This window comes from Myotis myotis, unplaced genomic scaffold, assembly GCF_014108235.1.
Source record: "Myotis myotis isolate mMyoMyo1 unplaced genomic scaffold, mMyoMyo1.p scaffold_m19_p_26, whole genome shotgun sequence".
NCBI lineage: Eukaryota > Metazoa > Chordata > Mammalia > Chiroptera > Vespertilionidae > Myotis > Myotis myotis.
The window spans coordinates 2,783,461-2,809,891 of NW_023416331.1; the positions used below are offsets into that span (position 1 = coordinate 2,783,461).

Below are 26,431 nucleotides of genomic sequence, written 5' to 3' on the forward strand. Positions count from 1 at the left end.
TGTTTAAACAGTGGGATGTGATAGACTGCCTTCTTCTTCCCCCACCTCCCTGCTTTCTCCTCCTCCCCCTCCTTCATTTTCCCCACTTCCGCTTCTCCTCCCCTCCTCCACAGGCCCCCCCCCCCCCCCCCCCACCTCACAGATTCAGGATGATTTGCACTAAGTGGTCTCTGTTTAGTCCTCCTTCTTCTTTCCCTTCAGCCTCCTGTCCTGTATTCTTTTGTGAAAGGGAGAGATTTTAACCCTTTTTTCTCAAGATAAGGTCCGGCTACGTGCAGCCTGCAAAGCTTTTGGTTTTGTTTAATTTTCCTGCCTCAGTTTCCCCATTCCAGTTTGTCCTGAAATTTTCCTAGCTTTTCATTGTCCTATAACAGTATGAATGTATCCTGTACAGAAACTGCACAGATTAGAAACCTGAAACTATCTTTATCTTAGGTGGACGTTTTATGAACCGCTATCCTTCATGGCTTTTAAGACTTGTCTTCTCACACCGAGATAGTTAACTGTGGTCACTGCAGGAGGAGAGAGGCAGAGCTGCACTGCGCAGATGTGCTGGATGCTTCTGACAAGTCCCTCCTCATGGGAGATGCCCTGTGCTGCTCAGCTCTCCCATCTCACACCCAAAACCGTCTATGGCTCAAGGTTCAGAGCATGAAAAATGTGAGAGCTTGGTCTCTTCCCTTCTCATTTTTGACCAAATGGGAACGACTGGTCGCTATGACATGCACTGACCACCAGAGGGAAGACTCTCAATGCAGGGGCTGCCCCCTGGTGGTCAGTACGCTCCCACCAGGGGAGCACCGCTCAGCCAGAAGCCGGGCTCATGCTGGCGAGCACAGCGGCAGTGGCAGGAGCCTCTCCCGCCTCTGTGGCAGCGCTAAGGATGTCCGCTGAGGGCTTTCAGACTGTGAGAGGGCGCAGCCCAGGTTGAGGGAACCCCCACCTCAGTGCATGAATCTTGTGCCCAAGCCTCTAGTATAAATATATGTGTATCTAATACAACAGCAATAAAAGATATAAACCATAATTAACACAATATACAGGTACAAAATAATAGAGCTGCCATTGTAGTAGATATTTTATTATACCCCTCTCAATTCTTCATAGGTCCTGAGGCAAAAGAAGAAATATAAACTAACCAACATAGTCAGTGAGCTTGACCTACTGGACTTAGATATGTTGTGGAGTTACTGTCAAGTTCTCATACATGTGCTGGTGATGGATTCACCAGTGCTTATTACATTATTGAAAACAAACAAACACAAAAATATGCTTGGACTCAAGATGAGAGTGAGTAACAAACCAAGTAGTAGATCATTCAAAATCTTTGCACTTCATGTGTGTATGCAGGAGAGAGGAAAGGGGGTTGGGGCACATGTGACTCTGTACAAACAGCCAGGCTTTCTGTTTTACTGGAAATAGTTCTGAAATCCAGCCAGTGCTTGACAAGCTTCTTTCCAAATCACCCTTGTTTCTGAGTTTCTGAAAAATAGGAGAAACCACTCAAATGACTGATTTGAATTTGCTTTACCTCCTTCTCCCCCTCCAATCTGTGACCCTCTTTCTTCCAGTTTCCATGATCCCCACACCCTGTTCTTCCATTACCCCTCCATTGGATCCCACCCTTCTCTGCCTTGCTCAGTGCCCCCAGCAGCTGATCCATATGGAATTACCTCCTGGCTCCTGGCTTGCTCTGACAATGAAGAGGTCATCAGGGGGTTGGGGGATGGGAGGAAAGTGGACTGGCCTTTTCCACCACACTCTGGGCAGGTCATAGAATGCATACAAGGTCCTTGATTGATTACTTCCCACCCACCCACCCTCCCCCACCTTCCCTGTGAGATTCCACACTCTGTTCCATGCTTCCATGTCTCTGGATCCACTCCATTCATCAGTTTATTTTGTTACTTAGATTCCACATGAGTCGGGCGCCAGTTGTTGGGGTCCAACCCCAGCAGGTCCAGGGGTTCCCAAAGGTGTGGAAGGAGTTGATGAAGAAGGAATGACACAGAGGCAGCATTCATTTGATCAGCAGCCTAGCCACGTTCTCCAGCCAGGTTCGGTCCTTTATTCTCCTATTACATCTGTCTTTATACCAGTTCATTTTAATCCTATGCATTCTATTCCAAAGGTTAGGGCATTTGCTATCTCCATTCCAAGGTCACTACTCTATTGTTCTGTTAAGCTACAAGGAAGTAACTGAAGGAGATTATCCTAAGTGATTGTTCGAAGTTAAAGTGATTAATTACCCTCCTGGCACTTAGTTAAGGGGTTTTACTGATTATTCCCTTCCTTAGTCCTGTTAATTCCTAACTCCAGGGAAAACTTCCCACCTGGGGAAACAACCTTTCTCAGAGAGGTGACCTTGGTTAAAACACATAGCGCCAAGAAGGTGAGCAAACATATTAAGAACAGTATGCCATATACGCCAGGTCCCTTGAAACATATGCTGTGCAGATGTTTCTTCCCTGCAGCGACTGTGTCAAGCAGGAAGTATGGACTTGCTTCCGGCAATACTTGTCTTTCTCTGACTGACTTATTTCACTTACTATGATACTATCCAGGTCCCTCTTTTTACTGCTGCATAGTATTCCATGGTATAAATGTACCACAGTTTTCTAATCCATTCATCTACTGATGGGCACTTGGGCTGTTTCCAGATCTTAGCTATTGTGAATTGTGCTGCGATGAACATAGGGGTGCATACAGTCTTTCTGATTGGTGTTTGGGTTTCTTAGGATATATCCTTAGAAGTGGGGTCACTGGGTCAAATGGAAGTTCCATATATAATTTTCTGAGGAAACTCCATACTGTTTCCCATAATGGCTGCACCAGTCTGCATTCCCACCAGCAGTGCACTAGGGTTCCCTTTTCTCCACATCCTCGCCAGCACTTGTCATTTGTTGATTTGTTGATGGTAGCCAGTGTGGCATTCTTTTAAAGAAGCAAGAGTAAATTGCCTGGCATATATTGAAAAACAATTAAACTTTTATTGCAGTCTCTTGAAAAATTTCAAATTTGAATTATGTTTCTGACACCAAGAAAAATGATTGAAAAGTCTTTTAAACTGTCTTCTTCCCTAAAATCTCACACTAGAATTTCTTCACTCCCCACAGCTTCCTCACCAGAGCGCTTTTCCTTCCGCTCCCCCGTAGGGGCCTGATGGTCAAACACATCTCCCAGCCTCAAACACTTGTCTCCTGACCCTCACACCCACTGAGCTCCAGTCCCCAGGAGCTACTGCCCATCACCCCCAAGCCAGATGGACTCCAGAAGAGTGAAGTGGGCCCTTCTGCCTTCCTCCTGCCACGGAGAAGCAAAGAATATAACCTACAGCAGGAGAGCTTCTTAGATTTATCTCTGTCTCCCATCCCCACATTTTCTCAAGGGATTAACTGCTTCCTAGAAATATAGTAATTTCTCAATATCATTGTTTTTATATAAATTAGTTCTGTTCTGTGAAGTTAGTTTTATTCCACAGTTGCCCTTGTTTTGTTAGCAGTATACATTTGTTTTAATTGTTTAGCTTTATAATCATTTGTAAACATCTGTTAGAACAACCCCCCTTTATTAATAGCTATTTTTGTACATTTATTATTCTTGAAGAAAGCAGAAACATTTTACTTATAAAACAATCTTATCAATAGTTAGATGAAAGCAACACTGAATCTATGTGTCTGGTTCAGGAAATTGACACCGGCCGTCCTGTTCAAGGACAGGGTATCCATTTATGTTTAAATCCTTTCTGTCTTTAAGTCAATGTCTGTTCTTCTCTGTGGATTAGCCACATGGCTGGTGGAGTTTATTGCTCTGATATTCTGTGTATGCATTGCTCTTCTAAGCAATTGTTTTCTGGAACAGACTAAGTGGCTCAGTCTGCTGGAGACAAGTGACGCTGCCTCAGGTCTGCTCAGGGGCTGGAGGGGAAGCATTTCCTGGGTTAACGTAAATACTGCATCTGTGGATCCCCTTTGCAGCAACATTCCATATTTGGTTCCTCCTGGTCTAGTAACCACTTCCTCAGCCAAGGCAGCCCCTCCTCCTCCAGGAGCCGGGGCACATGACAGCAAATGTCCTTTGTGGTCATTACTCACTGCTCACACCCGGAGTGTTTGAGCTGCTAGTTTTGTGCGTTCACTTCCAGTGAAAGCCTTTCTTACCAAAATAAAAGGAAGTTTATATTTACTTCTTCTCACAGTAAGTTTTGATTCACAAAGTATATTAGGCTGACCTACAATATAATGATTTTCCACAAGTGTGAGGAATGTGGGCATGTATAATTTTGAAGCAATATCAGTATGAGTATAGGACACAGAGGCCAGATTCAAACATAGCTTTCAACAAGGCAGTCTTCCTTTGAGATGCTTTAAAAACAAAACAAAATCAATTTGATAGATGTGAACTGGGGTGGGAGTATGTCAATGAAAGGCCAGATTCATGCTCCCATTAGCCCTTGAGAGTAAGGGCGACCAGGGGAAATGCCGGGCTCTGAGAGAGGTGGGGAGGCGTGGGTGGTGAGGATTGAATTGGTCTGAATTCCAGACACATTCCCAGCTGCTAATTTGCCATCATCATCAGCTCAAATGTTTTCATGAGATCCTGTCTGACAATCCTAAAGAAAAGAGGATCATTTCATGTGAGTCTAGTCCACGAGAAACCATTAAAATAGTTACATTCTTATTTATTCTCTCCTCCCCCTTTTTTGGTTTGTTTGAAATTAAACTTATTTTAAATAGTTACCACACATTCCTGACAAAAACCTCAGCACAAAGGAGTATGACAGTAGGAAGTGTTTCTGTCCCCCAACCTGAACTGACATCTATCAAGTGTGCTCTCAGGAGGCATCACTGTGAGAGCCTCTCGCTCTCCTTCCATAAAGACTCTACGCACACCCGCAAACACCTGTCTCCACCTGTCACCCGAATAGCTCTCCATTATTAACGCGAGCCATAGTCTGCTATACACGCTGCTTTTCCCAATCAACCATGAATCTTAGAGGTGTTTTTATATCTGAATGTAAATATCTGCTCACTTTGCAAATAGTTCCGTAGTAGTCTGATAGTGATAGACATGAGGTAGTTTTTCATCTTTGCTCTTATAAACCAACAAATAGCCTTATACCTGCATTACTTTCCACATGTTCAAGATGTAGCAAAATAAATGGTTGGAGATGGAATTGCTGATCAAAGACTGAGCATTGTCATTTTGGTGGACAGTGCCAAATTTCCCTGCATAAAAGTTGTATCAATGTAAACTCCCGCCAATGTGTGAGAGTGCATTATCATACTTCTTGGATCTTTCCTATTTTATAAGTGAAAATGATGTGTCACACACTTTTTTCTTTTCATATTATGAGGCCAGACTGCGGTAATAAATCGGCCGAGAGTGTATGTTGACTCAAACACAGAAGTTTATATCTCACTAATGTAACAACAGGCAGGTGGTGAGCCTCAGGGAGGGACTCTCCTCCAGGGGCTGAATCGGGGACCCCGGCTCCCAGACTTCAATATGGTTCCTCTCTTTTCTTTTTGTGAAGATTAACTCATCTCAGTTATTCCTCAAGAAGAGTGGCCAGTTGTGATCTTCTAGACGACTAAGGCATGGAGGTTGGTGAGATTTGCAACAGTGCCCACGGCTCAAACTGGCCTCTTACTAATATTCTCTACTGCCCAGGAGTGAGTATCTTACCTCAGGCCACCTCCTCCCATATTTTAAGGGGGTAACCAAGTAATTGAGAGCCACTGCTAAACTATAGCAGCCTTCAACTTCCAAATAATGCCACCGTGTAATACAACCCTTTAGGGAACTGAGCCCGAATTCCCTTCTTCCCCTGCCTTTATTAGTTAGTTAATCAGAATTCTACGATGGTGTGGCTTTAGGTTCAGGGAGAGGTGATGGTGCCGTAGAAGGAGGGAACAAATGGCAGTTTAGACTTTCTGTTCATGCCCTTGACTAAGTAGTTTGGATCTGTCCCAGTCTGGTTGCAAATGCAACACTCTAAGTGCAAAGTGGGTTATGGTTGTACGCCCAAACTCTGACTCTGAATCCTTACATCCAGCGACAAGTAACACAGTCACTTAGTGCTAAGGGTCTTCCAGAAAGAAGATGGACATCTGGGCTTCAGAACATGAGTTCATGCAAAGTCACTGTCAGAGAAGTTATCCTTGGTCCCTTTTGGAGCATGTGGTCCAATAGAAGTGCTGGAGAGAGTTGAGCTGTGACTTTAGCTTTCGCTTGGGATAGAGGAATTGGTAACAGAAACAGCCTACAAAGTGGACAACTAGAACACAGGAAACTTATATAGGTGACTGCTGTCAGCAGGCCCTACAGGACTGTGATTCCTAGGAAAACAGCAGAAGCTAAAGGAGTCCTGTGATTGGTTTGGATTTCTGCCTGAATGGCCTCTTTCAAACATGGTGCATAAGAGGGGGTCACAAGCAGAGGGAGGTGGACGTGCTCAGTTGAAGAGAGAGTGATGTGAGTTTTGGAAGAAGAAGGAGGATGGAATTTGAGGGGCAGAGTTTCAGAGAGGAAGGAAGGCTAGAGGAAAGAGCTCCAGGAATCTACATAGTGTCCCTTTGAAGCTGAACTGCATAGAGTGGAATTACAAGGCCAGAGGAGACGGATCCAGGAGCTTAGTCTGAAGCGTTCCCAGAGGACAAAGAATTTGAGTTTATAAGCCAAAGTACAGAGTTCCTGTGAATGAATACCTGGCATTCAGTGGCCACCATACCTGAGTAGTGACTAGCCCTGGACTAGTACTACTCTAACCCATAATATAGCTTAAAGAGAAACCCCAAAGAATTAAGATGATCTGTAAGTAAATTAACTGCCTGTTATAATACAACTAGTGGTCCGGTGCAAAAAAATTTGTGCACTTGTTGGGGGGGGGGGTCCCTCAGCCCGGTCTGTGCCCTCTTGCAGTCTGGGACCCCTCAGGGGATGTCCACCTGCTGGCTTAGGCCCACTCCCCGGGGGATCTGGCCTAAGCTGGCAGTCAGACATTCCTCTGGCAGCCCGGGACCCCTTGGGGGATGTCCACTTGCCAGTGGGGAGCAGGCCTAAGCTGCAGTCGAACATCCTTAGCACTGCTGAGGAGGTGGGAGAGGCTCCTGCCAACACCACTGTGCTGGCAGCCATCAGCCTGGCTTGTGTCTGAGCAGAGCTCCCCTTGTGGGAGCACACTGACCACCAGGAAGCAGCCCCTGCATTGAGCGTTTGCCCCCTGGTGGTCAGTGTGTATCATAGTGACCAGTCATTCCAAGCTGTTCTGCTGTTAGGGTCAGTTTGCATATTACCCTGTTACTATATAAGATAGAGGCCTGGTGCATGGGTGGGGGCCGGCTGGTTTGCCCTGAAGTGTGTCCCGGATCAGGGTGTGGGTCCCTCTGGGGTGCCTGGCCAGCCTGGGTGAGGGGCTGATGGCTGTTTGCAGGCTGCCAAGCCCTCCAGCAGGAACCCTCACCCCATGGGGTGTGGCCAGCCTGGGTGAGGGGCTGATGGCTGTTTGCAGGCTGCCAAGCCCCCCAGCAGGGATCCTCACCTCATGAGGGTGTGGCCAGCCTAGGTGAGGGGCTGAGGATTGTATTCAGGCTGCCCACAGCCCCTTCATGGGGGTGGGGGTTCCCGCTGGGGTTCCTGGCCAGCCTGGGTGAGGGGTTGATGGCCGTTTTCAGGCTGGCCATACACCCTGGCAACCCAAACTCTGGCCTCTCCTTTTTTACTTTTCTTTCTTTTTTTTTCAGCACCTCCTTGAGCAGAGGCCAGGGTGGCTGGAAACAGGTATCTGGGATTTATTTATCTTCTATAATTGAAACTTTGTAGCCTTGAGCAGAGACCAAAGCCAGGGCAGGGGAAAGCTTGGCCTCCTCCATTGCCGGGGGCAACCCAAGCCTCTTGCTCGCTTCAGCTCTGTGGCTGCCACCATCTTAGTTGGGTTAATTTGCATACTCACTCCTGAAACCTGGTGGGTGTAGTGGAGTGGTGGAATGATGGTTAATTTGCATCTTTCTCTTTTATTAGTGTTGACTAGAGGCCAGTGCACAAATTTGTGCATGAGTGGGGTCCGCTGGCCTGCCCCAATCAGCCTGATCATGGCCAGGCTGGCTGGGGGGAGGGGCTGCAGGTGATTGGCCGGCTGGTCCTCCTTCCGATTAGGGTGAGGGGCCGATCTGAGGTGGGGCCGAGTGAGGGGAGGGGCTGCAGGAGGTTGGGCAGCTGGTCCAGCCCCGATTGGTGTATGTGGGTCTGATCTGGGGTGGGACCAGTCAGAGGGAGTGGCAATGGGTGGTTAGCCGGCTGGCTCTGCCCCTGATCAAAGTGGGGGGCCTGACCAAGGGCAGAGCAGACTGAGGGGATGGGTTTTGGCCCAACTGGTGTGGTGGGAGTCCATCGGTGTGGGCACAGCCCCAGGGAGGGGCTGCAGGTGGTTGGCTGGCTGGCTCCACCCCCAGTCAGGTGGTTCCCTGGCTGCAGTGGGCATTATAGTGACCAGTTGTTATGGTCGTTATGGTCGCTGGCTTTTTATATATATATAGATAGCATTCTTTAAAGATATACAACAAAGCAAACAGTTAAAATACAATCCACAATGTTCCGCTTCTAGTGAACATTACCAGACACACACAGAAAGAGAACACTATTGGTCTATAATGAGGAGAGAAAGAAGTCAGTGGAAAAAGAAAAATGGAGAAGAAAACATATGGCATTAATAGGCAAGGATGTTAAAATGCCCATGATAAATATGTTCGAGGATTGGCATGAAAAAAGGCATGATAAATGAATACAATCGAAGCTATAAACATAATAAAGACACATCTAGAAATGAAAACAATCTTTGAAATAAAAATTTTCTTGATGGATCCATCTCCCCTATCTCTTGTAGGTAACAAATCCCTGATCTGCAAGGGAAGGGCATGGAATCAGAGCCCGTGATGCTGGTGGGAACCAACTGCATCTAGTGTGTGTGTGTCGGGGGGCGGGGTGGGAGTGTAGGGAGGCGAGAGGGAGAGGCCCTGCCTGGCTTGTGAAGGCCATTGTGATAAGACTCAAGTGCACAGTGCCTGCCTGAGACTTGACATCAGAGAAAGACACCACCCCACAGCCCACCACCATTTAACAAGCCTTTTTTAAAATATATTTTTAAAATATATTTTATTGATTTTTTACAGAGAGAAAGTGAGAGGAATAGAGAGTTAGAAACATCGATGAGAGAGAAACATCAGTTAGCTGCCTCCTGCACACCCCCCACTGAGGATGTGCCTGCAACCAGGGTACATGCCCTTGACTGGAATTGAACCTGGGACCCTTCAGTCTGCACTGAACCAAACCAGTTAGGGCAAGCCTTTTTTTCTTTCTTTCTTTTTTTTTTTTTAAGTAGGCATTGATTTAAAAAGATGAATAAAAGTAGGATGTAGCTGGGAGAGCTCAAAAGACAGTCTTTGCCTGGGAAGAGGCACAACGTTAGGTGGGGAGACAAACACAAGTTCACTGGAGGAATCTGAAGCCACTAATGCACTGAGGGTGGCCACAGTAACAGCAAATTCACACCCAGGGCAGTTAATGACCAGATCAATGGAAGTCCCCCCAATAAAGGCCTAGAGGAAAGGCGTGCTCATCTCCAAACAAAAAATCACCTCAGTACCTTTTGTTTAGTACAACGTGCGTGAGATGGTATCTTATTGTAGTTTTGATTTGCATTTTCCTAATTGCTAGTGAAGTTGAACATCTTTTCATATATCTGTTGGCTATTTGTATGTCTTCTTGGGAGAGGTGTATTTTTAGGTTCTCTGCCCAGTTTTTTTTTAATTGGGTTGTTTGTTTGGTGTTGAGTTTTATGAGTTCTTTATATATTTTGGAAATTCAGCCTTTGTTGGAGCTATGGTTTGCAAATATCATCTCCTATCTGGTTATCTGCTTCTTTGTTTTGTTGTCAGTTTGTTTTGCTGTGCAGAAGCTCTTTAGTTAGATATAGTCCCATTCATTTATTTTTGCCTTTGTTTCCTTTGCCTTTATGGTCAAGTTCATAAAATGTTCTCTATGATCAAGGTCCATAAGTTTGGTATGTATATTTTCTTCTATGTAACTTATTGTTTTAAGTCTTATATTTAGGTCTTTGATCCATTTTGAATTAATTGTTGTACATGGGGACAAACTGTAATCCAGTTTCATTCTTTTGCATGTGGCTTTCCAGTTTTCCCAGCACCATTTATTGAAGAGACTTACTCCATGTGTGTTTCTGTCTCTTTGGTAAAAAATGATCTATCCAGCCTCGCCCATATGGCTCAGTGGTCGACCTATGAACCAGAAGGTCATGGTTCGGTTCCCAGTCAGGGCATATGTCTGGGTTGTGGGCTCAATTTCCAGTGTGGGGCATGCAGGAGCCAGCTGATCAGTGATGCTCTCATCATTGATGGTTCTATCTTTCTCTCCCTCTCCCTTCCTCTCTGACATCAATAAAAATATATTTTTAAAAAAAGAATGATGAGAGTGGACATCATTGTCCTGTTCCTGATCGTAGAGGAAAAGCTTTCCGTTTTTCACCATTTAGTATGATATTAGCTGAGGGTTTATCATAGATGGCCTTTATTATATTGAGGAACTTTCCTTCTATTTATATTTCTTTTATAGATTGATAAATTCTATTCGCTAATAATTTATTAAGGATTTTTGCCTTTTATATTCCTGAGAGATATTGGCCTGCAGTTTTCTCTGTTGTATACTTTGTTTTGTTTTGACAAAACAGGCTACATAACATGAATTGGGAAGTATTCCTTCCTGTTGTATTTCATAGAGGAAATTATGTAAAATTGGTGTTACTTCTTTAACACCAATTTGGGTAGAAGTTTTTTAGTGAAACCATCTGGGATGGAGATTTCTTATTTATTTTTAAATTGTATTATTATTATATTTTTAATCCTCACTCAAGGACATGCTTTAATTGATTTTATTATTAGTTTTTGCTTTAATTGATTTTAGAGAAAGTGGAAAGGAGAGAGAGAAACATTGATATGAGAGTAAAACATCCATCAGTTGCTGTCTGCATACTCCCCAACCCATGACTGAACCTAAAACTTGGGTATATGCCCTGACCAGGAATCGGACATTTGACCTTTCAGTGTATGGAGAGGCTCCAATCAACTGGAGCCACACAGGCCAGGACTGGAGATTTCTTTTCTAAATATGAATTAAATTTTGCTAATAATTATAGGACTATTCAAATTGTTTATTTTATGTTGGGTGAGTTGTGGAATTGGCCCATTTTGTCTGAGGTCTCAAATTTATGTATTTAGAATTATTTATGTTATTCCCTCATTATCCTTTGATGTCAGCATGGTCTATGGTGATACCAACTGTTTTAGCCCTAATACAGATAATTTTGCTCTTTTCTCTTTGTCAGTCTTGCTAGAGGCTTGTTAATTTTATCAATCTTTTCAAAGAATTAGTTTCTGTTTTATTGATTTTTGTTCTTTTTCATTTTATTGATTTCTGCTATTATATTATTTATTTCAAACTGTTTGCTTTGGATTTATTTTGTTCCTTCATATAGACATGGATGTCTCTTTCTCAATGAGAGTTTAGATGATAGATTGGATACATCTCCTTTTGTCTAACAAGCATTTAGTGCTGTAAAAGCCTCTTCTTTAGCAGAATCCATACCTTTTGATATGCTGTGTTTCCCTTTTCAATCAGTTCAGTTTATTTTCAATTCATCTTGAGATTTCCATTTTGATTTATGGATTATATAGAGATGTGTTTGTTTAGTTTCTAAGTGTTTAGAGATTTTCCTGTCATTTTCAGGCTATTGATTTCTCGTTTGATTTAATTGTGATCAAATACATACTCTGTTTGGCTCCAATTCTTTGAAGTGATTTTAGGTTTGTTTTATAGCCCAGGATCTTGTCTATCTTGGTATATGTTCCTTGAGCAAATAAAAGCATGTGTCTCCTCCTTCATTCTTGAGTGGAGGAATATGAATTTTGATTATATCCTACAGTTGGGGCTTAAAGTTCTTTCATATTTTGCTGATTTTCCAAGTAGTTGTTCTATCATTTGTCAAAAGAGGTGTGTTGAAGTTTCTGGTTGCAATTGTACATTTGGCTATTTCTCCTGTCAGCTCCATCAGTTTTTATTTTACATATTTCTTAGCTCTGACATTTGGATGATATGAACCTAGGTTTGCTAAGTCTTCTTGATGAGTTTACACTTTTCTCATTACGTAATGTCCTTTTCTGTCCCTAGTGATTTTCTTTCTTTTTTTTTTTTTAATATATTTTATTGATTTTTTACAGAGAGGAAGGGAGAGAGATAGAGAGTTAGAAACATCGATGAGAGAGAAACATCGATCAGCTGCCTCCTGCACATCTCCTACTGGGGATGTGCCCGCAACCCAGGTACATGCCCTTGACCGGAATCGAACCTGGGACCTTTCAGTCCGCAGGCCGACGCTCTATCCACTGAGCCAAACCGGTTTCGGCCCTAGTGATTTTCTTTACTTTGATGTCTGGTTTACACAACCACTCCTACTTTGTTTTGTTTAAATTTTGATGATGTATCTTTTTTATCCTTTTACTTTCAAACTTTTTATCTCATATTTGAAGTGGTTTTCTTTTATTCACTTATTTTTATTTATTTTTCTTGAAAGAGGAGAAAGAAGATAGGCCTGAATTTAAGAAGTGAAGCTAATTTTTAAAAATTAGGAAAAGAAAAGGGCATTAGAGGAAAAAAAATTGAGTAGTGAAGAAGGAGAAAAGAGAAGAAGTATAGTGGTTTTCTTTAGGTATCACATACGTGGGTCATTTTTTATCCATCTGCCAATTTCTTTGTCTTTAACTGGGTGTATTTGACCATTTGCACTTAGTGTAATTATTGATATGCTATGGCTTACATCTGCAGTTTATATTTTCTTTTCAGCCGTTCCTTTTTAATTTCATTGTTTCTCTCCCTCTGTTTTCTTTTTTAACTGCTTGTGGATTACTTGTAGAATTCTATTTTGATTCATTTATAGTGTTTTTAATTTTATCTATCTAAAATATTTTAGTGATTGTTCTATGTATTACAGTCATGTATCTAATTTATTACAGTTTACTGATGTCTGCACTTTGCTAATTTGAGTGACATGCAAAACATTCATTCATATCTCTTCACCTTACCTTACCTGTTTACCATGTAACTGTCTGGAATATTCCCACTACATGCATTGATAACTATATCAGACAGCATTATAATTTTTACTTGAACCATTAAACATAATTTAGAAAACTCAAGAGGAGAAAAAAATATATATTTTTTTCATAAGGGGACATATGCGAGTAGCTCCGTAAAAATTGAGGGATCAATGCTTGGTGAATTTTTTTTTTTAAGGGAAATAATGCTCTGGGGACAGGATTTCCATGTGACTGCTGAATTAAGGAGGCCACAGACCCTTTAAAACCAACAGTTTCTTGCTTCCTGCAGTGAATGCAGAACGGGTCCTGGATGGTGCTTCTGGTGACAGATGGTTACTATGTTCACAGTGAACCCCACTGACCAGCGCAGATTCCAAGGACTGACAGACAGGGAAGGCGGGTTCTCCCTGAATTTCCACCAGGAGGGAGTCCCCAAGCTTAATCTTCCACCAGAGTTAACAGAGGACATCCCTGGGGAGTCTCCTTCCCATAACCCGGACTCGTATTAATGGCTGCTTTTTTATCACAACCGCTACCCCCGTGGCGCACACTCCCTCACTCTAAGGGCACTTCCTCTACAGGGGTCCAGCCACGTGGTTCAGGTGAGGTGCTGGAATGGGGATGTTGCCTTCCTCCCAGGCCAGGCCAGGCCAGCAGCAGCTGCCCTGAGTACTGTAGCCAGGATGGGGACAGTGCAGAAAACTAGAAAATGTAAAGAATGCTGACTGGTCAGGGAAGCAGCTGGCAGAAGCCCAACAGGCCTTACACATGAGATTTTAGCCAATCAGAAAAAGGAGTCTAAGCTGACAACCCTGTTGCTAGTAGAGAGTCTGTGTGAAGAGGCCTGTCAGACCCGGGAATCCCCAGGCCTGACGCAGCCTCCACTGCACAGCCCAGAACAGAGCAGAACCGAGTGCACAGCCCAGAGCAGAACTGATGGAATTTCCCCCCCCACGACAGGAGGGAGGTGGTGGGCCAGAGGCCTCTGCTGATTCTGAGGGACCCTGAGGTGGGGGCTTAGGGCACTGAGGCACCTTCACGTTCCATCTCTATTCTTCCTTGTCCCCCAGCCCCATTCCAGGTCTGAGTTGGATGTTCCTCCCTTATGCTTCAACCCTGACTCTGGAGTGACCCTGACCCTGACCCACCACTGCTGGTTGGAGCCCAGGGCTGATCCCCTGGCTCAGGGGCTCCAGAGAGATGCACTCAACAGAGAAATCGGAACCAGCTCACAGCCTCCACGTGCCACTAACGCCACCTCTTCTTGCTGCCTTCTCCCTGCTTCTTTTACCTGATGAACTCCTTATATTCTGTTTTCAGATCCTGTCCTAAAATTTAAAAGGAGAACCTAAAATGTAGGAGAGAGAGAGGGAGGGAGAGAGAGAGAGAGAGAGAGATAGAGAGAGAGATAGAGAGAGAGATTGAGATCCTTATTGTCTTGTTTATTAATGTTTGCCAGGCATCGCCTTAATTGCTCTATAACCATTCAGTACTACCCCTAGTCATGAGCAAGAGGAGTCTGATAAATAATATATTTATTAAAAAACACATCAATAGGTCTGCCTGTGGGATTTGATGCTCAGGGGCTACATAGTATGAGCTGTGAGTGTGAACACCTGCTCCCTCAGTCACACGGTGCAGGCCCCAGGGTGCTTCTCCATGTCTTTGCTCTCTGTCCTGAAGCTGCAGGTACCTGTGTCCTGTTGATGTGAATGTTTGTGGTTGTGCCTTTGTGACATCAGATGGACCAGGGAGGACTGAAGCAGCCAAAGAGCTTAGAAGAGAAAAATCAACCTCAATGTAGAATCTGCCTCAGAATATCCCCTGGACAGGTGCAGGAGCAGGGGTATTTATTTTACTCGTTCCTTAGCCTTCAGGTACTCCACGGCCATTAAACCCCAGCTCTGTGGCTGGCCCCAATGGCAGGCTGAGAAAATCCTCACATGGAGAGTTTTAAGAGTTTGCAATAGGCTGCATCCAACAAACAAACAAACAAACAAACAAGAAAAAGAAAAATCATCTTAATTTTCAAAGACTTGCATTCAAAGAGCACAAATGCAGTAGGTTCTCTCATAAGGAAGACTCACTGGCCAGCAGGGCTGGTGTCATTTTGTGTGTGATGTTCCCAATAGCTACACATGCAGCAGAGAGGAACACTTTGCAGTATCAGAGCAGTCATATTGCTGTGAGTGTGTGTGTATGAAGGTGCAGATGTAAAATGCATGAAACTTGATCCACATTTTCCAAAGAGAAGCCTGAGGCTACCAGAGGTTGAGTAACTTGTTGTCTCATAAAGTGCATTCGAGGTAGAGCTGCAGCTCAAAACCATTCCTCTCAGGGCTCTGTTCTTCCCACCAGGACTTCAGGCTCCCGGAGTGTTTAAGATATAGGAGGGAGCATCTCCTGACAATGATTTTCTCTCCCTGATACATGATCCCCACTTATTTCCCCTCCTAAAAATCTCAAGTGTAAGAATATCACAAAGGTTTTAACTGAATATCACAGAGATGCCCACTCTTGAATCACCTTTCTCTCTTGGTTCTTTAATTCCCAAGGCATTCACCTTCTGTAACTGAGAGAAAGGCTTCAAATGCTCATCCAGAGCAATTCGATGAAGGCTGGGTTCCAGGCACTGGCTAAGGAACCTCCATAGAAAGCATCTGCCCGGAGACAGATGAGGTGGGCCAGCTCCAGTGCTGATTGGCTGCTTTCCTGGGGACTCTCCAGTCTGACCCTGAGTGGCAGCTCTCACAGGTTTTATTCTCTGAAGTGTCTGCATCAGCCATCAGGTGGAGCGGGCTCACTCCCCTTACTTCTTCCTTTGTCTCCATCATGTCTGGGAAGCCGGCTCTGCGGGCCCCCGGAGGCCCCTGGACAGCAGCTGTGATGGTGTGGCTGGTGGCGCTCAGTGTCCCAGGGGCTGAGGGCGGAGACTCTCCACGTGAGTGCAGGGCAGCTGCCCCACCGCCAGCCCAGGATGGGCTCTGAGGGACCCGTGGCTGGGGCGTGGGGGGCTATGACCTGAGAACAGTCTGTGATCAGCATTTCCTCTTTGGGAAAGGGAGCTGCTACGTTCTCATGTCCGCCGTCTGGTGATAAGGCGAGGACATGGCCATCTCAGGGGCTCCAGCCTGGGGATGTCCCAATGGGAGGGAAAAGACTGGCCACTGCCAGTGACAGGAAAATGGTTATTTTTGAAGAAAAAATTTTCTCCAAAGAAGAGACAGTAGGACTTATATCCAAGACCTTGTCTGGATTAAAGACTAAGGGGCTCTGGTTGGGGAACCGTGTGGGGCAGGTCTATGGTGTCAGATTTGGGGGAAAGGGCTCCCTGTCCTGAGTCTGAGCAGAGGGCTGGCAGCAAACCCTGGCATCCGGGCAGCTGACCTGGTGCCACAGGCAGGGGCTCAGCTTCCTCCCAGGACTTGGGGTCACACAGTGAGGGGGTGGGATTGGTCAGTTGATGGGGGAGGGAACTGAGGAGAAAGGGAAAGTGAAGAGGGGATGACATGCTGAGAAGCCGTTTATTTCAGACAGGATTCTGTCTCCATGTAAACTCTGTCAGGCTTCCCACCACCCCTGGTGTAGGTGTCCTTGTCTTTCTACACAATTACCTTTATGCTGTGGGTGCTCTGGGCAACCGCCCGAGCTGGCCGTTGGCACAGCCCCCCTGGGACCTAGCTGATCTAACTCGGAAGCCTGTGCCCTTTCCATGAGGAGCCTCCCTTTCTGGGGTTGGAGGGGTGGGTCCCTGGGACAGCACTGTTGGGGGGAAGGTCTGTGCCAGACTGAGTGGGGGAGGGGCGAGAGCGAGCCTGTGGGGCGAGGACGCTGGTTCCGGGCTTTCGGTCGTTGCTCCCTGGACTCTCAGGCCTGTGGTCACTGGTTTCTGAGGTTCCGGATTCCGTGGGAAATGGGACCTCGGGGGAGGGCGTCCTGACTGCTCTAAGGAGGGGCCTGGATGGGAGATCCCGGACCCACTCCCAGCCCCTGTCAGGCTCAGGCGGGATCCAGGCCCAGGGCGTCCAGGAAACTCTGTCCCCTCCCTACACGGGACAGTTCCCGGGGCCATGCCTGGGCGGGGTGGGAGGGGTCAGCAGGAAGCAAGGTCTAGGGGGACTGCAGGTCTGTCAGCTGAGGAAGGTCCCTGGCACTGGCGCTGGCCCTGGGCCGAGGCCTGACGGGCGGCTCCCGCAGGGGACTTCGTGTACCAGTGTAAGTTCCTCTGCTACTTCACCAACGGGACGCAGCGCGTGCGTCTGGTGTCCACCTACATCTACAACCTGGAGGAGTTCGTGCTCTTCGACAGCGACGTGGGGGAGTTCCGCGCGCTGACCCCGCTGGGGCGGCCGGACGCCGAGTACTGGAACGGCCTGAAGGACTTCCTGGAGGAGCGGGCCTATGTGGACACGCTGTGCAGACACAACTACCAGATTGAAGCAGGCACGACACTCCAGCGGCGAGGTGAGCCCCGCGCCCTAACCACCCCCCCCTTTCCCCTTCCCCCTCCCCCGCACAGCCCAACCAGTCTCTGTGAGGCCTTTGGGACCCAAGCTCAGCCTTGGTGGAGACAGGGAGCAGGGGCGGGACCAAGGGGGGACCAAGGGCAGAACTGAGGGGGACCAAAGGCACCACCAGCACAGACCCCTCAGCCCCTCACGTCCCCAGGAGTCTGCCCAGCCTGCCCAGTGGGCCCGCAGCGTCTGCTCCTCTTCCCACCCATTCGGCACCTCCCTGACGCAGGTGTGCTTGGGTCCTTGTCTCTCACTTTGCCAGAGCTGGCCCTGTGCCCCGTGCCCCCGTGTCCCTGTGCCCCATGTCCTCATGTCCCCGTGTCCCATGTCCCTGTGCCCTATGTCTCTATGTCCCTGCGCCCCGTGCCCTAGCACTCTGCGCGCTGCTGTGAGCTGTCAGCAAGGCCCACCTCCAGTTTAACCGCCTAGTCACGCAGTGGTTCTCAACCTTCTGGCCCTTTAAATACAGTTCCTCATGTTGTGACCCAACCATAAAATTATTTTCGTTGCTACTTCATAACTGTAATGTTGCTACTGTTATGAATCATAATGTAAATATCTGATATGCAGGATGGTCTTAGGCGACCCCTGTGAAAGGGTCGTTCGACCCCCAAAGCGGGCGGGACCCACAGGTTGAGAACCGCTGGCCTAGTGGGTTCGGAACCCCAGGCTGCCTCCAGGGCCCCGCGCACACATGCAATATTTCACAGTCGTGACGAATTATGTTATGGTTCTTTGGTGTCAAATTATTATTCATGTGAATTCTGTTTTCCTAAATGTCTGTCGCTAGTCCTGCACCTCTTTTAGCAGCGACTGTCAGGTATGTTTCTGGGCCTCAACCTACACATTCCCTGGCCAGTGAGCTCACTCAGCCTTTCTGAGATGAATGAGTACATTCTCAGCCGCCACCACTGAGGCTCAGTATAAAACAGAAGGGCAAGTACAGCCTTAAAAGTGACTTTATTATTTGTGCTATTTTACTTAATGCAGTAAACTCTTGTTGACTTGGATCTTAATTTAGAATTTGTGAATGCGAAGTCTGAGGAAAAAAGTGTTTGTTAAAAAGCAAAACAACACTTCAGTGGTTTATAAGGCAGAATTTTTTTTTCTTAGAAAGTTCAACAAATGGCGCAATAGAGCCGAAGTTTTGAAGTAAATAAAGTGATGCTATTAAATGATTGAATAAAAATTGTTTCAAGTTTCTTTTGACTTAGACCCTGCCTCCCTCCCCCCAGAATCACCATCCATTCAGGAATAGATACTGTGAATGTTAATTATAGCCATTCAATGAGCATTTATTTCTTGACAATTACCTTACCAAACACCATCTATATTATGCTATTTAATTTCACAACTACTTGTGTGTTAGGAGTTAGCATGACCATTTTAATATGCTAATATTGGTACATAATAAACACTTGAATTAATTAGCCCAGTTGCTCACTACACAGAAGTCATTGTGTTCTGTATTGCTTGTGTATACTACATGTATATAATGGAAGCATAGCCTCATTAAAGCACTTATGACCAGAAGGAGCAAAATGAGTCTGTTCTTGCCTATTTTCAATGTTGGTGGGGATGGAAAGTTCACTAGTGAATCCCTAGTCTGGCCCCAGTGTTACCTGCACATGTTCACATAACTTTTGCTGACTTTACATACTCTCACCTTCTGACCCACATCCCAATGCCACCAGTGCTTATATTTTTGCTATTTCAGGTCTATTTTCATAAAAATTATTCTAACATTTTTCTTATGAATTCGTGCCCATTTTTTTTTACTCCCAATCTGTCTAAACTGACAGATTTTGTAAATCCAGCTAGCTGACCATGCTTTTAGTCAGTCCCCAGGAAGGAGAACCTGACAAGAGTCTAAGTGTCTAAGGCTGGTGTGGCTCAGTGGTCAAGCATTGTCCCATGCACTGGACAGTCATGGGTTCAATTCCCAGTCAGAGCACAGGCTCAGGTTGTGTCTTCAATCCCTGGTTGGGGTGCATGCAGGAGGAACCGATCAATATTTCTCTTCTCCTTTCCCTTCTCTCTCTAAAAAAAACCCAAAACACAACAAAATCAACAAAAACATATTTAAACACACACGTGAACTATTTAGTATAGTTTCACACTGTGGGAATAAGGGAGATGCAGTAAGATGACAGGAGAGGTGAAGGATAAGATGTGTAAATAGGGAGGAAGAGGTCTGTTGTATTTGACCACACGAGGCAATCTGAGATGATAAAGGAATCAAGACATGGACAGATGTGATGTTTATCAGTGTTACTTGTTTTCAAAGTTCTCTTTTCCTTCAAAAATTACAAAGTTTTGAAGTAACATTTATTTTGTTGTCTCTGCTACTAGATTGCAAGTTCTATAAGGGCAGGGACCACGGTCTGTTGTTTATCTTTCTATGCCTAGTGCTTGTGGAATTTATATTTGTTGAATGAATGAATAAATGAATCAGTGAATGGATAAACATAGGTGGCATAGATGACATGGACATGAAGTTTATTATTTAGCCAGAGGCCTTATGCAGGAAATTCATGCAAGGGGCTCAGCCATTGCGGCCCCAGCGTTGCCCGGAAGTTCATTTGGCCTTCTGGTATAATTAGCATATTATGCTTTTATTATTATAGATAATACAATTTAATGGGAGTTTGCCACAGAATGGCATCTGAGCTGGGTTAGGCTAACAGCTGAGAGGGGTTCGTTGCTGGGTGACATGTGAGAAGTGCTCCTATCCTTAAATCCTGTCCGTGTTTCCTGCTGAGAATGGTTGGGAAGAGCCTGTTTGAGAGCATTGCTTCAGAAGAAGGATGTGATGGTCACTGCTGTCCTGCTCTGTTGGACATAGAACTGTCTATAAAGTTCCTAATTCTCAGTCCGTGTTACTGTTCCTGGAACTGTGACCAGTGCTGATGGTCTCATGCCCCCGGAGACTCAAACTGATATATTTTCTCCACTGTGAGGAGCTGTGGGACTAACAGATAACAGGGTCACTGCCCTGGTGTGAGTCCCTAGAGCTGATCCCCAGGGTCACCATCAACAGGTGGAGGGAAAAGAAGTCCAGGTTTATCATCTTTATTTAAAAACATTGTGAATAGTGGCCTGTATAACCTAGCAATTTAAACATTTAAAGGCTCCATTTTTATCAGTTGGTATCAACAGAATATCTCCCATTAAATGATTGCTATTAGCTCTTGACTCTGAAAAGTTAACTGACTCATGTGTTTACTCGAGCTAATCAGTGGCCCAGCTCGGGTCCTCATCCCGGACTCGGAATCCAGGGATCTTTCCCGCTGGTTCCACCTCCTAGGCATCCACTGGGGAGACTTGCCTGTGCCCCCACATCTCACTCCGTCTTTTTCTCTCTGTCACCCCTCCCCTGCCAGTGGAGCCCACAGTGACCATCTCCCCGGCCAGGACAGAGGCCCTGAACCACCACAACATGCTGGTCTGCTCGGTGACGGATTTCTATCCAGCCCACATCAAAGTCCGCTGGTTCCGGAACGACCAGGAGGAGACAGCCGGCGTCGTGTCCACCCCCCTGATTAGGAATGGGGACTGGACCTACCAGATCCTTGTGATGCTGGAAATGACCCCCCAGCGAGGAGACGTCTACACCTGCCGCGTGGAGCACCCCAGCCTCCAGAGCCCCCTCACAGTGGAGTGGCGTAAGGGGCAGTTTCTTTCCTGCACCCTGGGCCCCACAGACAGAGGGCAGACAGCGGCCCCTGGCCATCCCATCGCATCCCTAACCCTGATGTCTCTGCTGAGCTGGACATCACAGGATGCTAGAGACCTCTGGTGCCATGGCAGGGGCATCAGATCTCATGGTGTTTCCAGACACTAGGGAGGTCACTCTACACCATGCATGTGGGGACTGGTGATGGGGCTTGGGGTCCAAGGTTAAAGATGCATGTGAAGGAGCAGGACCCACTTCTTCCCTGTCATCACCCACAGTGTCCAAGGGTTTATTGGCTGGTCCCACTCCAGGGGTGGCGGCTTCCAAAGGGTCCCTGTGGGTTTGGGGACAGAATCTGATACCCAGGCTCTGCTCCCCAGGGGCACAGTCTGGATCCGCCCAGAGCAAGATGCTGAGTGGTATTGGGGGCTTCGTGCTGGGGCTGCTCTTCCTGGGCCTGGGCCTTGTCATCCGTCACAGGAAACAGAAGGGTAAGCAACTCGGGAAACGGGAGGATGGGCTGTGCCCGGGACCCTCCGTTGAGGGAGCCTCTGCTTCTAGGTGTAACTCTCCTCCTGACCTGGAAGGCAGGAGGCCGGGCTGTTGGTGGGAGGAGACAGACAGCTAGGCCAGGCCTTGGACTGGATTTTACTGGATGAAAGGCAGCCCTGCCACAGGCGTGACTGTGGCGAGAGTCCTGGGGCTGAGAGTCATCACTGTCTCGCTGGCCCCTTTCTAGAAGCTGCTTCTTTAAGGTCAGAGCATTGGCTTCCCTGCCTTCTAGTGTTGGGTCCATTCATTTGGGGCAGTGGTTCTCAACCTGTGGATCAGGACCCCTTTGGCGGTCGAAATAACTCTTTCACAGGGGTCGCCTAAGACCATCCTGCATATCAGATATTTACATTATGATTCATAACAGTAGCAACATTACAGTTATGAAGTAGCAATGAAAATAATTTTATGGTTGGGTCACAACATGAGGAACTGTATTTAAAGGGCCAGAAGGTTGAGAACCACTGATTTGGGGGATTGTAGCTTAGGGGTTAAAGCCTTGTGGCTGATGGGTAGCGGGAAATACATTTCCAGTTAAGTTGCTTATTTCATTTCCTGTGGGTGGGAGAGGGACTGGCTGTGTGATGAGACCTTTCTCTGTGTAAAGTCCTTTTGTAGGATCTCATGGGCCTGTACCCCAGGTACTCCCTCTGCTCTGATTTAATAGGTGGGGGGATGGCGAGGGGGAGAAGGGGCGAGAACAGGAAAAGGAGAAAGCAGCATGAATTGAGTGTTCCTGGTCACAAAGGTCTAGGTTCTTGGCCTATTCCCTGCCCGGGGATCAAGGGTTAGGGGAGAAGCTCACCCAGTTTCTGAAGGAAGCTCTGGGCTTGTTATCTACTAGTAGAACTGGGGTTTAACTTTGGTGAATCTTTCTGTGAAACGTGGAGCCAGAGCCACATCTTGGGTGGTAGGCACAGGGATGATGCCCAGTTTGTGCCACATGCTGGTGGCTCCTGCCTGTGGGCATTTATAAGTGACTCCTAGTGGTGGAAGGAAGGTTAGTTTCATTAAATTTGCTGAAAAGATTGAAATGCTCATACTCCCCACGGGATAACAGCTGTTCCCCTGCCTCCTGCATGTCTGCATGAGGCTGAAGTATGTGTCATCTTCATCTGATTTCACCCCGACACCGATATTGGGGGAGGTGATGACCTTATGTGGAGACCTCAACTTTACCTGATGCTGCAGGGCCCTGAGATGAGGGGACAGGTATGTCCCCAGGTGCTGGGTGCTGATCACTCTCTCTTCTACAGGGCTCCTGCACTGACTCCTGAGGGTACTGTGACTGGGATTGGCTGTGTTTCTTCTGAAATGCCTGCTTGTTGTCCTCGCACAGAATTCCCAGCTGCCTGTGAGCCTGCTCCCTCTGAGATCAGAGTCCTAGTTGCTCTGAGGCAGTCGGCCAGGCATCTGCTGTGACCCCCCTCGAGGCAGCTGTGAGCTTGGAGTCTGTCCTGTGGGCTGCCATCTGAGTCTACTCAAGGCCCCCAAGGCATTTTTCTTTTGTGCCTACACAGCCCCCCGCACCGCCTCCCCCCCCCCCCGCCCTCACTGTCCAAGAGAAGCACATTAAAGCCTTTACCTGACTCCAGAGCTTTTATCATAATTAAACATGTTACCTGTATCCTGAGCCTTCTTAACTGGGTGGAGGCAAGAAGTCACTGCAGAATGAAAGGAACATGTTTTGCTCCTTGAGGGAGACTAGAGCATCTTGGGGTGCTGTGATAAACGTGGGCAGAGGGAACAATTCAATCGTCCTCCGTCCTGACTCTTTGGTATTGATGTTCAGTGCAGTGGCCTTAGGAAGTGCCGGCCTCTCTTCCAGCCTGGTGGGTAGAGTGTATGTCAGCATGGAGGAATTACCTGGGCCCCGGTATAGTGGCCCCTGGTGTCTCAGAGAACCAAACTGATGTCTCAGATGTCTTGTCAAGTCATATTTATGAAGGTCAATTTTTGTTTTGGGAAAAGTAAAACCAGCAATAAAAGTAATGTTCTTGGTTCCAAATGATTGAAAGTTTGGCAGTTTGTTCATGTTACAAGGAAGCCTGGGGTCAAGTTGATTTCAGAAGAGACTGGATCCAGGTATTTTATGATGTCTTCGTCTCTCCTCTTTCTGTTATAACTCTATCTAGACACCTTTTCTCTCTTTTCCTGTATCTCTCTTTGTTCCTGTATATTTTTTTCAGTGTGTCTCTCTGCATCTTTTTCTGTCTGTCTATGCATCCCTCTGTCTCTCACTCTTTCATTGCATCTCTGTCTCTATTTCTAGCTACACCTCTGCCACCATTTGCCTGCATCTATTGACCTCTCTGTGTTTCTGTTTCTTTTTGCATCTCTACTCTTTTCATCTCTCATCACTGCACAACTTATCTTTGTTTCTGTGTATGTGTGTGACTGCCTGTCTCTGTTGTGTGTCTCTAGAGTGTCTACCAAAGTTTGAACAATTTTAGGAAAGATTCTGGTTGACCACCCCTTAATAACATGCACACCTCTCAAAAACATCATGTGCATGGATGCAGACAGCCTTCCGTTCACCCCTATAGTAGGAACATAGGCTGGACCTTCCAGATCTTGGTGATGCTGCAATGACTGCCCAGTGTGAAGGTGTCTACACCACCAGGTGCAGCACCCCAGCCTCCAACCCCATCACTGTGGAGTGTCATAAGGGGCAGTTTGTTTCTGTGGATCCAGGAGATGAGTGGTAGAGTTTCCTCTGCTCCTTGGGCACATTGCTGGAAATGTTGATTCACACCCATCTCACCCCTTGTCTCCTGTAGTCACTTGATGGCACTGCTGAGCTCGAATTCCCCAAGGATAGAACTTTCCTTGTCTGTGAATATAGTGACTTGTTGATTCCTGTTGATATTCTCTTCCCAGGTGTTAAAGAGGTCCCTACACACTGAGGCTCCCTTGACATGGGCCAGCACAGAAAGCTGGTCTCCATCTCAGTCTCTGGGTTTGTTATACGGCCAGCTGGCTGAGAGCTTGTCTTTGAGATAATGGAAGGCTTCCCCTCCTCCCTGCTCCCTCACCCACTCATTGGGCCTGAGGAGCCAATGGTAGCTCCTTCCCTCTCCTGGATGAAGTCAGAATGGAGAACAAGGCTTTTCTGGGGTCCATTGTCTTCTGTACCTCAGGCTGCAATGCAGGTCATCAGACATGGGCACTGTGAAGGTGTGGGCAGATACACTTTGGAGGATTCTGCTCCCCAAGGTCATAGTCTGAATCTGCTCAGAACAAGATGCTGAGTGGTCAGAGGTTTTGTGATGGTTTTGTCATCTTCCTCAGGGTGGACATTGACATTTATCAAAGGAGTCAAGAGGGGTGACACTTAGGGAAATGGGGGGCACTTGTGTGGGTTTCTAGGGAGCCCTTATTCTCTAAATGTAGCACTTTGCTTTTGACAAAGAGAAGAGGCAGGGCTGGACACTGAACCTGACCCAGAGTTCAGGCAGACATTGAGATCTGACTTTTCTAGTTGAAACGTAAGCCCTCTTATAAGGTAAGTGGTAGAGTATATGCTAGGGCATTCTTATGGTTCCACACTGCCACACTGGCCCCACGCTGGGAGATTCTTTTTAATGACAGAGTCAGGGTCTTCTTCCCTTTCAGTGACAGCTTCATAGCAACAAGTATTTTTCTTTTTCTTTTTTGCACCAAGATTTCATTGTGTAATATAATCTTCAATAATTTAATCAACATAACAGTACATCCTTTATAAACAAGTTTCTACAAAAAGAGCTCAGTTTTAGTAGGCGTACATCTTGGAGAAATATATGGGTGTGCTAGAGAAAATCCTGTTGATGTTTACCCTGTGGCTTTATCCTCCATCATATCACTCAGTATGCCTTTCAGTGGCAGTGGCATTCATTAACATTCCATAGCTTATGCAAATTTCCCAGATTCCTCTGTGGTTCGTGTGGAATCATGTGACTAGTACCAGCCAGTAGAACTTGAAAGTGGGTGTTAGATGTGTCTACTTTGTCTTTCTCTGGAAGCCATTGTTGAGGTGATGGTGTACAAGATGTTGGAAACTTCATAAGCCGAGTTCCTTGAATGTTTGTAGAATTGAGTCCTCTTTATTGAGTTTAGGCACCAAGATTAAATTTCTACTGCAGGTTAATATCTTACTGCAACATAACCTTGCCTCCTGACTACCTGGGCATGTTTAACTTAAGGAACAGAGTTCATAAGTGAATAGGGTGAGACAGTTGAGTTAATGGAATTTAAGAGATGATAAAGTTTTAAAAAACATTTATTATTTTGTTTTCTTCCACACCCAAAATATATGTATTCCCAGTGACTAGAACAAGTGTTTCTGTAGAGATGCTGTCCTGATCCACCTAGTCTCCTCCCTTCAGTACTGAAGGATTTATTCCCTCAGTTGCTGGCTGACAGTCCTCAGCTCTCAGCCCTCCTCCAGAGTTGCCTTAGGTGAGGATGGCCAACTTGCCCAATTTCAGCCCCCTTTCCAGGGGAACTCTCCAGTGACTGCTCAGTGTGGGGCTGTAGAGGTCCCG

At 46.3% G+C, this 26,431-nt stretch overlaps 1 protein-coding gene across 1 annotated transcript; it reads left to right on the forward strand.

The window, feature by feature from the left end:
* The first annotated feature begins 15,901 nt into the window (after window positions 1–15,901).
* On the forward strand, window positions 15,902–23,916 carry LOC118679613 (HLA class II histocompatibility antigen, DQ beta 1 chain-like). Its single transcript, XM_036356566.1, has 5 exons — window positions 15,902–16,107; window positions 17,364–17,630; window positions 21,064–21,345; window positions 21,737–21,847; window positions 23,165–23,916. Exons 1-5 carry the CDS (start codon window positions 15,999–16,001, stop codon window positions 23,176–23,178), a joined length of 783 nt encoding a protein of 260 aa, XP_036212459.1. The 5' UTR covers window positions 15,902–15,998; the 3' UTR covers window positions 23,179–23,916.
* Window positions 23,917–26,431: the final 2,515 nt, after the last annotated feature.

Coding starts and splice junctions, on each gene's coding strand:
- LOC118679613 (XM_036356566.1), top strand. CDS start 15,999: ATGTCTGGGAAGCCGGCTCTGCGGGCCCCCGGAGGCCCCTGGACAGCA. Junction 16,108..17,363: donor TGAGGGCGGAGACTCTCCAC/GTGAGTGCAGGG, acceptor CGGCTCCCGCAG/GGGACTTCGTGTACCAGTGT. Junction 17,631..21,063: donor CACGACACTCCAGCGGCGAG/GTGAGCCCCGCG, acceptor CTCCCCTGCCAG/TGGAGCCCACAGTGACCATC.